The sequence below is a fragment of the Mus caroli genome, unplaced genomic scaffold, assembly GCF_978045245.1.
Source record: "Mus caroli unplaced genomic scaffold, Mus_caroli_1 scaffold_11, whole genome shotgun sequence".
Lineage (NCBI taxonomy): Eukaryota > Metazoa > Chordata > Mammalia > Rodentia > Muridae > Mus > Mus caroli.
In genome coordinates, this window is record NW_028227266.1 from 11,214,524 (window position 1) to 11,232,622 (window position 18,099).

General features: G+C 45.6%; 1 protein-coding gene across 5 annotated transcripts in view; it reads right to left on the reverse strand.

The window, feature by feature from the left end:
- Positions 1-18,099, reverse strand: part of Amotl1 (angiomotin like 1) — a 107,588-nt gene that overhangs the window by 51,156 nt on the left and 38,333 nt on the right. For all 5 annotated transcript variants that reach the window (XM_029481384.2, XM_029481385.2, XM_021171539.3 and 2 more), the window contains one exon: positions 2,088-2,237. In XM_029481384.2, the coding sequence (XP_029337244.2) occupies positions 2,088-2,237 (150 nt within the window). The remainder of the gene's footprint in view (positions 1-2,087; positions 2,238-18,099) is intronic.

Sequence of the window (18,099 nt, forward strand, 5' to 3'; positions counted from 1 at the left end):
AACACATCTTCCCTCCCTCCCTGAGTCCTGTATCCTGTATCTTGTTGGTTTCTTGATTATTATTTAGATGTTTTACACTGAGTGACAGTAAGAAGCTAGAAGCAAGCAAGCTCTACTTTCTGTACCAAACTGTGGTCCTGTCCATCTCTCTTCCTGATGTCCCTATGTCCAGGGGCTGGTTCCACTAATCAGTCACTGAGAGAGGCCTCTTGCTTCTGACCTCCTCTGCCTCCAGTCCACCCAATGTTTTGTTTCCTTCCCTGTACCAGAAACGAGTGAGTTCCAAGACAACCAGGGCTACCCAGAGACACTCAGAGAAACTAAACAATAACAATTGCAATAAACAATGAACGTGCCAAAGAAAGACAGACAAAGGCAGGTTCCCGCCATCTTCTTCACTGAGCGAGTGTGTGCTACAAACCTTCCATTATTCAGAACACTGTTGGGCGCCTAAAGGGAACAGAGCATTGTTTGTCAAAAACACAGATCTACAAGACTGAAGGGAACAAGTGTCTTCAAATAAAAACTTTAAAAGTTTAGCTAGAACTAAAATTAAAATACTGTAGAAAAGCTGGTTTAAGTGGATGGATAATGAAATGAATGGATCTTAACAGGCAGGAAAACTACCACATTCCTTTTACATTGGAAAGGGGGGAGAACATTTATCAGGCTTCATCTCGCTCCATCACCCTAGGACAGCAACCCTGGAGAATTGTTCGAAAGGAGGACGTTCCTCAGCAAGGTTTTGAATTTCTTCTGAAGTTCTGACTTATTTGTGAAAACAAAAACTGGAAGCAGAGAAGGGGAAAGAGGCAAAGGACTTGGGAAAAGGCAGAAGAAGCGTTTAGAATTTGGGATTTAGAATTTAGAATAGCTGGCTACAGATGATACAACTCTGAAGCCTCCATGTTGGAAGACAGGAAGATTCCCTCTCATAGAGGGAGTCACACGGTGGAGCAAAGTAGTCCTTTCTACCGTGGGAAGGGCGAACATGCATGTTTGTGTGGGTATCATATACGTGTGGAGGCCACCACCTCAGGTGTTATTCCTCAGGAGTCGTCCGCCTCAGTCCTCCTAATAGAATACTCTATTTCTTCTTTGACAATACCATACATGTAAATGATGTATTTTGAGCCTACCTATTTACTACCCACTCCTAGTTTCTCAGGCACTGTCCATTCATACCCTTTTACCACCATCTTCTTCCTCCCTCCTTCCTTTTTTTCATCTTTCCTTTCATTTTTAAGCCTGTTTTGTAACCCACTGGATCCAGTGCCGCCAGCCCAACTGGGACCCTGGCAGATCTTGTTACCTTGGTCTTCTGCATGTCCTCGGCTGCTATGGGTTCAAGTGTGCAGCAGCCATGTGAGAAAATCAGCATCTCACAAGACTCCTACTCCTCTCCAGCTCTCACATTCTTTCTGCCCTCTCTTCCACAAGGTCCTCTGACCCCTGAGGTTGGGGAAGAAGGTCACCTTGTGCTTTTGAGACAGAGTCTCTTACTGAAACCTGGGGATCAATGACTAGACCAGCGAGTCCCAGGGACCTGTCTCTCTCCACCTCACCAGTGCTGGGGTGACAACCATGTGTTCAGCTTCTTTACATTCTGGGATCCAACTCAAGAATACATTCCAAGACCCAACGTGGAATCCTGAAGCCAAGGACAGTCAGTGCCAAGTCTTATGTGCAAGGACAGTGCCAAGGCAGTGTGTGCATGTGTGTGTGTGTGTGTGTGTGTCTCTCTCTCTCTCTCTCTCTCTCTCTCTCTCTCTCTGTGTATGTGTTTCTCCCCCCCCCCATGTGTGTAGCATACACCTTTATAAAGTTAACATAAATTACACATACGAGATTGTCAGTAACAGTCAACAGTAACATAGACCTGATCTGACAGCATATAGCTGTGACTGTATTTAAGACTTATGAGCCATTTACTTCTAGTGCTTTTCAATTAATACTTCCAAATTGCCATTGACCTTCAGTAATAAAAGTGGTAGAAACTAAAGTCACAGGCACAGGGATTACTTAATGCAGAAGAGACGAAAACAAGAAGGTCTGACCCTCTGTGTTCCCAACGTGCAAGGACTTACCGCTTTTCCCCCTTAGGCCTCCACTTGCCTCCACTGTCAAAGTAGATGCTTCATGCCTCCCAGAATAGAGCTGCAAGTCTGGGTAGAAGTAGGCGGGGTCTTCTAGAATCTGCACAGGACTGCTGGGGCTGTAGCAGATGGGAGGAGGAGCTGGCAGAAAGAGAATGATGTGTGTGTGTCAGTGCCAATCACGTGCCCCCTTCCTGTGTGACTCATGCCCCCTACACGGCAACTTGAAGTGTGACTCTGCCTATTTCATTCATAAAATTCCAAAGCTACTTCCCAGAACTGTCACAAATCCAGCCACCCACCACGCTGACCCACAAGCTTCCAACAGCCACTGAGCAGAGGTGCAAAACTGTCACCTAGGGACAGCACCCACAGTCTTCTGTGGAGCTGTGAGAGGCGTGAGGTTTGGAATGGTCAAGGTAGAGGGCAGAAACGCAGGAATGGAGCAGGCCAGAAAAAGAAAAGTGAGAAGAACAGCTGTCTCTCCAAAAATATAGGATAGAAGAAAGGGTGGCCACTTTGCCAGGCCATGTGTCAGCAAGAGAATGTCCCAGGCTGAGACACAGTGTGCTCTGGCTCCCTGAGAGGCTTCTGAGTCTCACGTTGCAGTATAACCAGTGACCTGGGCCTGGGCCTTAGCCAAGTCATGGCCACTCAAGCTCCCTTCTCTGCTACACACACGTGCACGAAAGAGTGCACACGCATGCCCGCACGCGCGCACACACACACACACACACACACACACTAGTGCACTTCTTTTTCAAGTTATATTTGAGGCTACACTTAGACCCACAGCCATCAACCATGAGACCCCACTTCAGGGACACTGACAGCACATTTGTCAATTGTGGGAACTCCGGCCGATCCAGCCACTTTCCCTTCCTGTTCTGTCTGATATACCTCTGTGTGGATGCCAAGATTAAAGCTCTGCTTGTTGTTGTTGTTGTTGTTCTCAATTTACTCTGGAGAGTCTTATTATTATTTATTAAGACCCTTGCCTTAAAGATAATTCCATTTGAAAATAAAAGAACAATTTTCAGAAATGGCTTCAAACCAGGCATCTGAAATGCCTTCCTAAGGTTTGCACAAGACCACAGCTACTAGTGTCTCATGACACCACGGGCCAGAGATAGGACTATCGCCCTCTCCCTGAGTCGCTGTGCCTCCGCTGAGATACCATTTGTATGCACTCAATATATCGTAGGCACGTCTGACCCATAAAGATAAAATTATGATTTCCACTGCTGAAATGCTTACCTTGTAAGTTTAAAATAAAATAATTCTAATTGGGACTCTCAATTTAGAGATGATTACACACCAAACATGAAAGTCATATTGTACCAAGATCAGTCTAAAACTACATTTCTAAGGCAGCACACACTAACTGCCCTGAGGAGAAGGGGGATCCCTTTCTGGGCCTCGTCTCTTACAACCATAACTCTGAAAGCCTACAGCTAAAATTGGGTATTCTGATCTAAAGTCAGTCCTGACACGGTTTCCAAATTGAGGGGAACAAGGCATAGGCCTGGATGCATATTGGAGACTTGAAGTACTTTTCAAATCCCACACAGAGTAGGGCCCAAGTAACTGTATTGTGTGCATGAGTATGTGTGTATGTGTGTTTGTGTGTATGTGTCTATGTGCTTGAGTGTGGGTGTCTATGTATATGTATTCATGAGTGTGTGTGCTTGTATATGTGTGAGTGTCTGTTTATCTTTGTGTGTGGGTGCTTGAGTGGGTTTCTGTGTGTTTGTATGTGTTCATGTGTGTGTGAGTGTGCCTGTGCATGAGTATGTGCATGTTTGTGTGTGTAGTGGCTATTCCTGGTTGTCAACTTGACTATATTTGGAATGAACTACAATCCAGAATTGGAAGGCTCACCAGTGACCCTTATCTGGAGGCTTGGAGATCCTTATCTGGATCTTGGTATGGAGATCTTGAGCCATAGTGGCTATGGATTCCAGAAGATTAAATCTCCGAGTTTAAGGAGATTTAATCTGGGCTACACGTTTCATCTGGGATTAAAGGTGTGTGGAACACACCTTTAATCTGGGCTACACCTTCTGCTGGAGACAATATAAGGACATTGGAAGAAGGGAGTTTAGCTCTTGCTCCTTCGCCTGCTTGCCATGTGAGACTGAGTAACTGCTAGATCCTTGGACTTCCATTCACAGCTGCGACTGAACCATTGTTGGGAATTGGACTGCCGACTGTAAGTCATCAATAAATTCTTTTACTATATAGAGACTACCCATAAGTTCTGTGACTCTAGAGAACCCTGACTAATACAGAAGTTGGTACCAGGAGTGGTTCTAGAGTAACAGAAGTACAAGGATGAATCTTTTAAAATACTGGAATTGGCTTGTTGAGCCACCAGCACTTTCAAGTACTGAAACCTCTCCAGATTCTCTCCCTCCTGGGAGCTCAGAGAATTTTGAAGACCCATGGTTGAAATTATATTTCAAACTTAAAGAAGCTAATGCCCTTGATTTTCTTAATGATTTAGGTGATTCAGTGCACAAAGCTTTCTACAAGATGGGGAAAAAATCAGAAAATGATTTTACTGGCTGGCTGCTCTTAGTATCTGGGGAAAAAATGATGAATGAAAGGAAGGAGTTGTGTGATAAAATCGAAAGGCTCCAGACACAAGTAAACGATCTAAAAGTTGCTAAGTGTGTCCTTGAAGAGAATCTTCTCTCTTGCAGCAATAGAGCTCAAGTTGCAGAAAATCAAACTGAAACCCTCATTGTAAGGTTGGCTGAACTACAGCGAAAATTTAAGTCTCAGCCTCAGAGTGTGTCGACAGTTAAAGTAAGGGCACTAATTGGCAAAGAATGGGATCCTATAACATGGGACGGAGATGTGTGGGAAGACCATGTTGAAGCTGAGAATTTTGAATCTTCAGATTCTCAAGAGTTTGCCCCACCTGAGGAAGTAGTACCCTCAGCCCCACCCCTTGAAATAATGCCTTCCCCACATGAGGAAATTAATTTTACAGAGTCTGATAAACCAGCAATGACTTTCAATACTGATGTTTCTCAAGGCCCACCAATAGTTTCTTCTAGACCTGTAACAAGACTCAAAGCAAAACAGGCTCCTAGAGGGGAGGTAGAAAGTGTAGTCCATGAGGAAATTCGCTACACTACTAAGGAGCTTAATGAGTTTGTTAATTCATTCAAGCAGAAACCTGGTGAATATGTATGGGAATGGATTTTAAGGGTGTGGGATAAGGGTGGAAGGAACATAAAACTAGAGCAGGCTGAGTTTATTGACATGGGCCCTCTGAGTGGAGATTCTAGGTTTAATACGGAAGCTCGCATGGTTAAAAAAGGTGTCAAAAGTTTGTTTGAATGGTTGGCTGAGGTGTTTATCAAAAGATGGCCTACAGGAAATGACTTGGAGATGCCTGATATTCCGTGGCTTAGTGTTGATGAAGGGATTTTAAGACTTAGGGAAATTGCAATGCTAGAGTGGATATATTGTGTAAAGCCTAATTGTCCACAATGGGAAGGTCCAGAAGATATGCCCTTCACCAGCTCTATAAGACGCAAATTGGTGAGAGGGGCACCAGCACATTTGAAGGGTTTTGTTCTTTCCCTTTTCCTTGTGCCAGATCTTAGCATTGGAGATGCTTCTGCTCAATTAGATGAATTAAATTCACTGGGTTTAGTTGGATTCCGAGGTAACAAGGGCCAGGTGGCAGCATTGAATCACCAGAGACAAGGTGATCCTAGTTATTATAATGGACAGCGTAGGCAAAAGAATGTTTATAATGACAGACCCAGTAATGGTCAGCACAGGAGAGGTGAAATTTATAATGGCATGACTCGCTTGGACCTTTGGTACTGGCTAGTCAATCATGGTGTTTCCAGGAATGAAATACATAAGAAGCCTACTGCATATTTGTTTGATCTGTATAAGCAAAAAAATTCTCAAACAAATGAAAGAAAGGCTACAGTAGTTCGTGGTAAACAGCAATCTCGGCCAGTGAATCAATTCCCAGACTTGAGCCAGTTTGCAGATCCGGAACCCCTTGAATGAAGGGGTGGCCAGGTTCCCCTGAGGAAGGATCCTGATAAGACACCCAAAGGTTTTGCTGTTACCCTTTCTCCAGTTCTTCCCCAGAGGGACCTACGGCCTTTTACAAGGGTAACTGTGCACTGGGGAAAAGGAAATAATCAGACTTTTCGGGGTCTGCTGGATACTGGTTCTGAGTTGACACTGATCCCAGGAGATCCCAAGAAACATTGTGGCCCTCCAGTTAAAGTAGGGGCCTATGGAGGGCAGGTGATTAATGGAGTTTTGACTGATGTCCGACTCACAGTAGGTCCAGTAGGTCCCCGGACACATCCTGTGGTGATTTCCCCAGTTCCAGAATGTATAATTGGGATAGATATACTCAGAAACTGGCAGAATTCTCATATTGGTTCCCTGAACTGTAGAGTGAGGGCTATTATGGTTGGAAAGGCCAAATGGAAGCCTTTAGAGTTGCCTCTGCCAAAGAAAATAGTGAATCAAAAACAGTATCGCATTCCTGGAGGCATTGCAGAAATTACTGCCACTATCAAGGACTTGAAAGATGCAGGGGTGGTGGTTCCCACCACATCTCCGTTTAACTCTCCTATCTGGCCAGTGCAGAAAACAGATGGATCATGGAGAATGACAGTTGATTATCGAAAACTAAATCAGGTAGTAACTCCAATTGCAGCTGCTGTACCAGATGTAGTTTCGTTACTTGAGCAAATTAACACATCTCCTGGCACCTGGTATGCGGCTATTGATCTGGCAAATGCCTTCTTCTCAGTACCTGTCCATAAGGACCACCAGAAGCAATTTGCTTTCAGTTGGCAAGGCCAACAGTATACCTTCACAGTTTTGCCTCAAGGATATATTAACTCTCCTGCCCTGTGTCATAATTTAGTTAGAAGGGATCTTGATCGTTTGGATATTCCACAAAATATCACATTGGTGCACTATATTGATGACATTATGCTGATTGGACCAAGTGAGCAGGAAGTAGCAACCACTTTGGACTCATTGGTAACACATATGCGTATCAGAGGATGGGAAATAAATCCAACCAAAATTCAAGGACCATCTACCTCAGTGAAATTCTTAGGAATCCAGTGGTGTGGGGCATGCAGAGATATTCCTTCTAAGGTGAAAGATAAGTTATTGCACCTGGCCCCTCCTACAACCAAGAAAGAAGCACAACGTTTAGTGGGGCTATTTGGATTCTGGAGACAACACATCCCTCACTTGGGTGTGTTACTTAGGCCTATTTATCAAGTGACTCGGAAAGCCGCTAGCTTTGTGTGGGGCCTGGAACAGGAGAAGGCCCTTCAACAGGTCCAGGCTGCTGTGCAGGCTGCTCTACCACTTGGACCATATGACCCAGCAGACCCGATGGTACTTGAGGTGTCTGTGGCTGATAGAGATGCTGTTTGGAGCCTCTGGCAGGCCCCTGTAGGTGAATCACAGAAAAGACCTTTGGGATTTTGGAGCAAAGCTCTACCATCATCTGCAGACAACTATTCTCCCTTTGAAAAACAGCTCTTGGCCTGCTATTGGGCCTTAGTGGAAACTGAACGTTTGACAATAGGACACCAAGTTACTATGCGACCTGAATTACCCATCATGAGCTGGGTACTATCAGACCCTGCAAGTCATAAAGTGGGACGCGCACAGCAGCAGTCTATTATCAAATGGAAGTGGTATATACGTGATCGGGCCAGAGCAGGTCCTGAAGGCACAAGCAAGTTACATGAAGAAGTTGCTCAAATGCCTATGGTTTCTACTCCTGTTACAATGCCATCTGCTGCCAAGCATGCGCCTATAGCCTCATGGGGTGTTCCCTATGATCAACTGACCGAAGAGGAAAAGACTAGGGCCTGGTTTACTGATGGCTCTGCACGTTATGCAGGCACCACCCAGAAGTGGACAGCTGCAGCATTACAACCCCTTTCTGGGACAACTCTGAAAGACACAGGTGAAGGGAAATCTTCACAGTGGGCAGAACTTCGGGCAGTACACATGGTATTACAGTTTGTTTGCAAGAAGAAATGGCCAGATGTACGATTATTCACTGACTCATGGGCTGTAGCCAATGGATTGGCTGGATGGTCAGGGACTTGGAAAGATCACAATTGGAAAATTGGTGAAAAAGACATCTGGGGAAGAAGTATGTGGATAGATCTCTCCAAATGGGCAAAGGATGTGAAGATATTTGTGTCCCATGTAAATGCTCACCAAAAGGTGACTTCAGCTGAGGAGGAGTTCAATAATCAAGTGGATAAGATGACCCGTTCTGTGGACAGTCAGCCTCTCTCCCCAGCCATCCCTGTCATTGCTCAATGGGCACATGAACAAAGTGGCCATGGTGGTCGAGATGGAGGTTATGCTTGGGCTCAGCAACACGGGCTTCCACTCACCAAGGCTGACCTGGCTACAGCTGCTGCTGATTGCCAGATCTGCCAACAGCAGAAACCAACACTGAGCCCCAGATATGGCACCATTCCTCGAGGTGACCAGCCAGCAACCTGGTGGCAGGTTGACTACATTGGACCACTTCCTTTGTGGAAAGGACAGCGTTTTGTTCTTACTGGAGTAGATACTTATTCTGGTTATGGATTTGCCTTTCCTGCACGTAAGGCCTCTGCTAAAACCACCATTCATGGGCTGACAGAATGCCTTATCTATCGTCATGGTATTCCACACAGTATTGCTTCTGACCAAGGAACTCATTTCACAGCCAGAGAAGTACGACAGTGGGCCCACGATCATGGAATTCACTGGTCTTACCACATTCCCCATCATCCTGAAGCAGCTGGCCTGATAGAAAGATGGAATGGCCTTTTGAAGACACAGTTACAGCACCAATTAGGTGGTAACAGCTTGGAAGGCTGGGGTAGAGTTCTTCAGAAGGCAGTATATGCTTTGAATCAGCGCTCCATATATGGTACAGTTTCACCCATAGCCAGGATTCATGGGTCCAGGAACCAAGGGGTGGAAAAGGGAATAGTTCCACTTACTATCACTCCTAGTGACCCTCTAGGAAAATTTTTGCTTCCTGTCCCCATAACTCTAGGTTCTGCTGGCCTAGAAGTTTTGGCTCCAGAGAGGGGAGTGCTCCTACCAGGAGCTACAACAAACATTCCATTGAACTGGAAGCTCAGACTTCCCCCTGGTCATTTTGGGCTTCTAATGCCCTTAAACCAACAGGCTAAAAAAGGAATAACCGTGTTAGGAGGAGTGATAGATCCAGATTACCATGGGGAAATTGGATTACCTCTTCACAATGGAGGTAAGCAAGATTATGTCTGGAGTGTAGGAGATCCCTTAGGGCGTCTCCTAGTACTACCATGTCCTGTGATTAAAGTCAATGGGAAACTACAACAGCCTAATCCAAGCAGGATGACAAAGGACGCAGACCCATCAGGAATGAAGGTATGGGTCAATCCTCCAGGAAAAGAGCCAAGACCTGCTGAGGTGCTGGCCGAAGGTGAAGGAAATACAGAATGGGTAGTAGAGGAAGGTAGTTATAAATATCAATTAAGGCCACGTAACCAGTTGCAGAAACGAGGATTATAAAGTAATATGAATGCCCCATTGTAAATTTACAAATGCGTTTGCGATTGTATGAGGGATAGTTATATCATGTTAGGCGTATTCACAACCTTGTTATTGTTTCATGTGAACATGAGATATTATTTGTGTCAAGTTGACAAGGGGTGGATTGTAGTGGCTATTCCTGGTTGTCAACTTGACTATATTTGGAATGAACTACAATCCAGAATTGGAAGGCTCACCAGTGACCTTATCTGGAGGCTTGGAGATCCTTATCTGGATCTTGGTATGGAGATCTTGAGCCATAGTGGCTATGGATTCCAGAAGATTAAATCTCCGAGTTTAAGGAGATTTAATCTGGGCTACACGTTTCATCTGGGATTAAAGGTGTGGTGGAACACACCTTTAATCTGGGCTACACCTTCTGCTGGAGACAATATAAGGACATTGGAAGAAGGGAGTTTAGCTCTTGCTCCTTCGCCTGCTTGCCATGTGAGACTGAGTAACTGCTAGATCCTTGGACTTCCATTCACAGCTGCGACTGAACCATTGTTGGGAATTGGGCTGCCGACTGTAAGTCATCAATAAATTCTTTTACTATATAGAGACTACCCATAAGTTCTGTGACTCTAGAGAACCCTGACTAATACAGTGTGTGTATGTGTGCATGAATGTGTGTGTGAGTGTTGGTGTGTGTACACTAGTGTGTATTTATGAGTGTATGTGTGTGCATGAATGTGTGTATTTGTATGTTTGTGTGTGTGCACAAGTGTGTATATGTGCATGAGTATATGTGAGTATGTGTGCATGTGTGTGTGCATGCATGCCTGCATGTGTATGTGCATGTGTGTGTGTTTGTATGTATATAAATGTGTTTGTATATGCATGTGTGTTTTTGTACACATCTGTGCATGAGTATGTGGGTATGTGTGTATATGTGCATGCCTGCATATGTGTATGTGTGTGTTTGTGTGTATGTATGTTTGTGTGCATGAGAACTGAACTCAGTGTTTTGTACATACTAGGAAGCATTCTACCACTAACTGAGCTATAGCCATTTCTTGCTTCTTAATGTATTTTTATTTGATAGAGGTCTTACTAAGTTGACAGACTGGTCTAAACTCAACTCAATTCTGTGGTTCAGGAAATCCTGAACATGCAACCCCCTTGCCTCTACCTTCAGAGTAGTTTAGATTGCAGCCAATTACCACCAGGCTGAGCCAGATGGCTGTCTTTTCTAAAGCTTTCAAAATGACTACAATGTGGTGAATGTTGGGGATTCCTAAGCTAAGGGAAAGTGGGGTACATCAGGGACAAAGTCAACAACAAAGCACTGCTGCCCACCCTTGCCCTGCAGGCTCCTGTACCAAGTAGACATGAGAGGGTTGGGCGGAGTCAAGAGCTCACATGCTCCAATCAAAGTGTGGTGTTTTCTTAAAATCCTGTGGGGTCAGAAGTGGTGTGGGGCAGCATGCAACAACTTTACAGGCTATTGTCTAGCCGAGTGACTATGAGACCGAGCTTTGAATACAATGAAGACATGGATGTGTACAAGGGGAGCAAGAGAATGTGCGCACTTTTAATATAGCTCTCACCCTGCATTAGCCATCACAGCCACAGCAGCATTCATAACAATCATTTCTCTCCAGCTTTACTGTGGCTGGCCATGAAAAGGTGAGCTCAGGAGCTCCAAGCCACAGAATAGTAGTCCTTAAAGGGACCTGTGTTCAGACAACACCAAAGATGCGCTTCCTTTTACTACATGGTCATCAATGAAAAAAAAAAAAAAAACTAGTGAAAACACACACACACATGGATGGACAGATGGACAGACGGACGAGTGGACAGACAGGTGGACGCTGTGCCCTGTTATATGGGTGCTCAAGACATCTTTCACACATACACCGGGTGCATACATTTAGCAACAGACATTCTCACAACCACCAGGGTTCCGGGTGCAGAGGAAAGGAAAGAGAATCCACAGATAAGAGAAGAGGCCCTGCAGATGAACAGGCTAAGGTGGGTTATTCCAGTCCAGCAAGAAACAGCTGGGCTAGCCAAGAACTGGCCCTGCCTAAGGAACCAGGGTCAACATCACACCAGGAACTGTGACAGTGATGCATCTCTCGAGTCTGGATCAGATTCTTGGGTCTGAGAGCAAATGTCTACGTGATCTTGGGTCCTGTCCCATGTCCATCATCTTGAACAGGGACCTTCTCCAGCAAGAATTCCTCCTCCTCCTCCTCCTCCTCCTCCTCCTCCTCCTCCTCCACCTTCTTCAAGCAAAATGCTGGTCCAAGGATATGTGAAATGAGATCCTGGAAGCAGACACAGCCTGAGAAGAAGGCTGTTTTCTTTGCTGGCACTTCTTTATGGGGAGCAGGCGCTTGAAGAAGCCACAAAGCCTTCCACACACGGCTACCACCCAGAAGGCTCCTGCACGTCCTGGCTCAGACCCAGAGACCAACAACCCAGAGTAGGGAGATGAAGGGCCTCTCATGGCTTGCTGGCTCAGCACTGTATCTGTACGGCATGGCTGTGTGGAGAGGTTCGTAAGGACTACGTCTACACAAGGCCCCCTTGTCTAAATAGGCAACTTACAGTTACCTAACCTCTTGGAGGCCAGACCCTCTGCTGAGGGTTTTGGACACCAGACCAAAGCACTGAAAAGTAGGCCACGGTCAGCATGGGGTCCCAGGTCTCTGGGGAAGGGGTCTGAGGCCCATGGAGCTCCCAGTGTCTTACCAGGAGGGAAGGCAAAGGTCTTCACTGCTGTACTCTGGAATTCTAGAGAGTTTAGATTTTCTACAGACTGACAACTGCAGGATTCCCACCCCCTTCACTCCCATCCTGAGCTCCAGTGCTTCTGGCTCTCTCTGGAGGTACTGGAAACACACTTCCCTTCACACTTCTACACTCTCTTCCTTTGTGACTGTCCTCCGGGCCTGCAGGTGACACAACCCGACCAAAACTTTTTCTCTCTAGCTTGAAAACAGATTCACAGATAATAAAGGGTGTGGTTGTTAAAGAAAAATGACTTAGGAGGAAAGAGGCAGGGTAAGGGACTGTAAGCACCATCGCAGCTCCATTCCTGTGCTAACTGGTGGGCTCCCCAGAGGCAGATCCAGAATCTATCACCATGCCAACTGAGCAGACTCAGAAAGCCCCCTTAAGGTTTAAACTCTAGACATCAGTCTCCAACTGCCATCCAACACACACACACACACACACACACACACACACAGCATATAGGGTGTGGAGACACTGGTACATCTCTGTCCTTAGGTTCCTTTCCACAAGCCACATCTTGCATACATAACCTTCTGGTCTATCACTTCAAGGTCAGACTTTGTTTGATTTCCAACACAGTCAATCATCAGGCTCCTCCTCTGGCTGTCAGTAGCCTTCCTGAGCTCCTCAGCATCCCTGCATCCTGTGAACACATCACCTTCATCCTCCCAGTACTACTACCCCTGTTGTCTCACACACTCCCTTCAATTGCTTTAAATTCTCAGTAAACCCTCCTCCCCGTGCCTCCGCTTCCAGGCACAGCACCTCCACAGTCTCCAAGCAGCCTAGGCTTGGAGGACATAGAGCTTACCATTTACCATCAGCAGCTCAGGACTTGGCTCAGGTAAGGTAGGAAAGTGCTACCACCCTCGTGAAGACAACGCCTTGGAAGACATGCTGTGTTGTGGATTTCTACGAGTGGCATGCAGTTAAATGTATTCTCTGTCTACACAGAGAAGAGTGCTGTGTTCTCTGGAGCACTCTCAGCACTACATAGTTTACAGAAAATGGTATTAGTCCCTCTCTGAGCATCTCTGATAGCTCCTTCACCCTTCAGCGTCCTAGAATGTGAGGATGTTTCCTGACCCCTTTGCAGTTAATACTGGCGCTTTGGGATCTACAGGCCAGAGGCCCTTTCCTCAAAGATGCCTCTGACAGAAGGACAATAGCCAGGGGTCACCAAATTTCACAACTTCCTGATAGTTCCATATCATCTAAAGCTTCCCACACACCTCAGAACTACTTCACCCCCAGATCAAAAAACCGCCTCTAACTTTATAACAGACACATTGAACACCAAAACCAACTCTGCAGCTTCTACCTCATCTAGCGGAGCGTGAAGGAATTTGCTGAGTGTGTCAAAACCTCACAGCTGAAGTTTGTGACCTGGCTTGGCTCAGGAAGAACTGGAAGTTTTCCTGGAGTGTGGAATACTCAACTCAAGGAGATTCGCACTTGAAAACATCGGCTACAAAGGAAGTGGAAAGCCCAAGAACACAGCTGGAAAAAAAAAAAGGATGAGCCAAGTCACAGCGCAGGTGCCTGAGACCAGGTGACACTTGCAAAGGCAGCCTCCTTACACTCCTGACACAACACACCTGCACACAACACATCTGCTCACAACACACATCTGTGCCCAACACACACCTGTTCACATAACACACACCTACATACAACACACCTGCTCACCACACACACCTATGCACAACACACACCTCTCTAAGAGGAAATGCACATTGCCTTCTCATTCTCTTTGTCCCTGGAAAACGTGAGTGAGACACAGGGTTTAGCGTGGGGAGTAACAAATGAAGCTCCCATGAATCTCGGCCCCATTCAAGGCATGGTCTTCCAAACTGGCATCAGACTGGAATCCTAGTCCGTGGGCCAAGCCTTCTACTCCAGAAAACACAAGAAACCAATACAATGATGCCTGTTTAATTTAGACTCCCTCAAAGGGAAACGTGTGATAACTTTAAGCCTGCCTAAAGTGTAACTTAGCTGTGCTTACTTAGAAATGTTTCTGATATATTATCAGTGAGAACCAAAGGGTTGGACGTGTTCAAGAACAGTGTGCATGCACTATAGGAGCTGTAAATACAAAGAAGAGAGCAGGTCTTTGCCCTTAAGATACCAGGATTTGCTTCTAGAGAACTCCATGCACAGTTGTGCACTGAGAAAGGAGCATACGGCTTTGGACGGCCAGGAGCGATCGCTGCCTACAGGCAGAGGGATTCTGCATGGCATTACCCATGGCATCGCGATGATAGAAACGAAAGAAACTTAAGGGATGTCTGTCTAGCATGGGAAACACAGAGTGTGGGATTGAGTCAAGCCAATGCTTCTTGTATTAACAACAGATAATCCAGGCAGTGTGAGTGAGGGTCAGGGGTCAGGGTAGGGGAAGCACAGGAGCAGACGCCACCCTGAGCATCTAGAGAGCATTGTCACGGTTCTTGGACGTTGTTTTCACAACAGAATTGGGAGACTGTTACTGTAACCTGCAACTGTGAGCTAAAAACCCACTCCTCTCCTCAACTGCTTTCTGTGAGGGCTTTTATCACAGTAACAAACACGGAAGCAGGACAAATGCCCCTTGTCCCACTGACAACAGCAAGTTCCTGCTGCTCATTTTTGAGAAAACACTGACCAAATACCAACATCAGAAAAGCCACTGCTTGCCCACTGTTCTTCCATGACATTTTAATTTTCACGTTTGGTTCCATGGTTAGGAGCACTGGCTGTTCCAGCCGAGGACCTGGGTTGGATTTCCAGCACCCACAGGGCAGCTCACAAGAGTCTACAACTCCAGCTCCAGAGGATATGATGTCCTCTGCTGGCCTTTATGAATACTGCATACACGTGGTACACTTAATATACAGGGAGATCAAAACTCATACACACAAATGCATCTCTCTTTTTTTAACTTTCCCTTTGAAATCAGTTCATTAACTGTGCTTTCCTCCACTTCTGGGAAGAGGCAGTTCCTGTTCTTCCTGGACACAGGATGCTAAACAGTCCTCAAGTTTGAGATTTGACTACATTAAGCATTTACACTGCTAGAACTAGAATGTTCTTAAGTGAAGGCACTTACATTTCATTTTCTGTGTGCAGAATAAATTGTCTCTGGCTCTGGAAGAGTCAAGTGTGGCACTCTGACTACTGCTAGGCTTCCCACAGAGATACCACAGCACTGTTTCTGCACCCAGAATAGATACCAATATGCAAAAGAGAAGCACAAGCGCATAGGATTGCTAGGACAGTGGTGTTTAGGCCCCAGGAATCTCCCAGGGTTCCACAGAGCACTCTGAGAAACACGCTTCTGTATCAGACACTTGCCCATCCCTCCAAGGGTTATGTCTATAAGATGTGAAGTGTGAGGATTTTAAGATGAAAATGCTGAAAACCGTCTGTAATTAGAAATGGGTTCTCTCAGCCCAGGCATAGGGGTATGCCTAGCACCCCTGGTGATCACTGACTGACGAAGGCAGACTGAACTCTGTCAGATGAGGGGAACCCTGCAGCTTCAGGACAGCACAGCACAAGACAGACAGTTGGTCCCCCAGCTGATCCTGCAAGAAGGCTTATGAGCAAGAACGAGGCCCAACACGGATTACTTCCCAGGGTGAAGGAGAGGCTCCAGGACATACCCTGCTCTTAGGAAATGGGAAAGACGCTGAGGTGACTCACCCAACAGGAAACCAAGACACCAGGGCAGAGTGACTGACAAGGAAAGAGAGTGACTGTCACAGAACACCAGCATAGAAAGAGGAAGACAAAAGATGTAACATCCAAAGATATGCATGCTTTGGGCTTTGTTTTGCCAAATTTGCTTCTTGGTGTCGCAGTCCTGGTCCCACACTTCATCCACTATGATTCTTGACATCAGACCTAAGATTTGTTACCTAAACAGTAAACGAAACTCCTCAGAACCACTAGTTAGGCTGCAGTGATCACTAAATCAGACAAGGCTATGCGTGGCTCCTGTACAGAGCAAGTGCTCAGTAAAATTTACACCATTAGATAAAATTAGGGAAATTCATGATCACAGGAAGCTGGGGAGATGGTTATCTCAGAGAGAGAGAGAGAGAGAGAGAGAAAGAGAGAGAGAGAGAGAGAGAGAGAGAGAGAGAGAGCGCAAAGTAAAGGATTACCAGGAGTTCCCCAGAGACTCTTTCAGGCCCTCCAAATTACCTGGATACTGTGCATGCAAGTCCAGAGCCACATGGTCTACAGAGGTATTAGAAGCCAGGATCTAAGGGCCACAGCCCCTCATAGCTTGGTGACAACAGGGTGCTGGATGGGGTGGGACACACCTGCCTTCTGCATTGCAAAAAAACAAAAACCAACCCTCTTGTGAGCCTTTGCTCTCTAACTTTTCAGTTCCCCTGTGGCACAACACTTGGCCAGCATGCATGAAGTTCTAGGTTCAACCCCTAAAGGCAGAAAAAAATGTAAGGAGAGAATAAGGTAGAGAGTGATTAAGGTTGGCATCTGACTTTTGACCTCCACATGCACATACACATATGTGTATGAATATCAACATATAAACATACACATGAAAATATATAAACAAAAAAATGTAAGTTTCATGGGAGCAAACAGCTGGTACTCATCCAGTATCGGTACAGGGAGACCTTAAATATTGTTTTTATCGTACCTGCTCCTGTTCCATTCCAGTTGCTGTGATAAAAATATTCCTATAGCAAGCATCTTGGCAGAGATTTTATTGTCCTACAATTCTAGGTAACGGCTCATAATAGCAGGGAAGTCACAGTGGTAGAAGCTTGAGACTACTGGTCACTCCACATCTACAGTCAAGAGTTCGGGGCAAGTGGGACACAAGTGCACCAATGCTCAGCGTTGTTTACTCTTTCACAGGGCAGGACCTGGACTAGGGGATGGGGCCACCCACAGTGGGCTGGGTCAGTTAACAAGTCAGTCTCCCACAGGCAACCTGATCCAGATAATTCCTCGGTATGATTCTAGGTTGTGTCAAGTTCACAGTAATTATGTCAGTGCCCTCATCGAGTTGTCCACTTGAGTCTCCACTTCATTTAACAGTCTATTCACTCATTCGGCAAATACTTCTAGAGTAAATGCTTCTTAAATCAATTACTCTCGTATTGTTGTGGCAAAAGATCTAAGAAAGAAGAAGTTAAGGAAGAGAGGGTTTATTCTAACTTACAATTCAGTGGCATAGAGTCCATCGTGGAGGGAAATGGTTGGTGGCAGAAACACTGAGGCAGTAGTAGTAACGTGTCCACAATCAGGAAGCAAGCCATGAACAGGAAGTAGAGCTGGGCTATGAAGCATCAGAGCCCACCTCCAGTGACTTGCTTCCTCTAGTGAGGCTCCATCCCCCAACCAGTTCAGGCCCTGTCAAAACATCTATAGCAGCTGGGGACACCAAGTGTTCAAATACCTACGGGGACACTTCACATTCCAACTTCTGTATCCTTTTTTGCTTAACTTTTCTAAAAACAAGAAATATCACCTCAGGAATGCTCAGCAGATATCTTCCTCCAAAAAAGAAAATGAAAATTCTACAAGTAAACTTCAGGAACATATTTATAATTGTTGCCTTAAAATTAAAAAACAAACAAACAAACAAACCTACTACCCTTGGGCTGGCGAGACAACTCAGTAA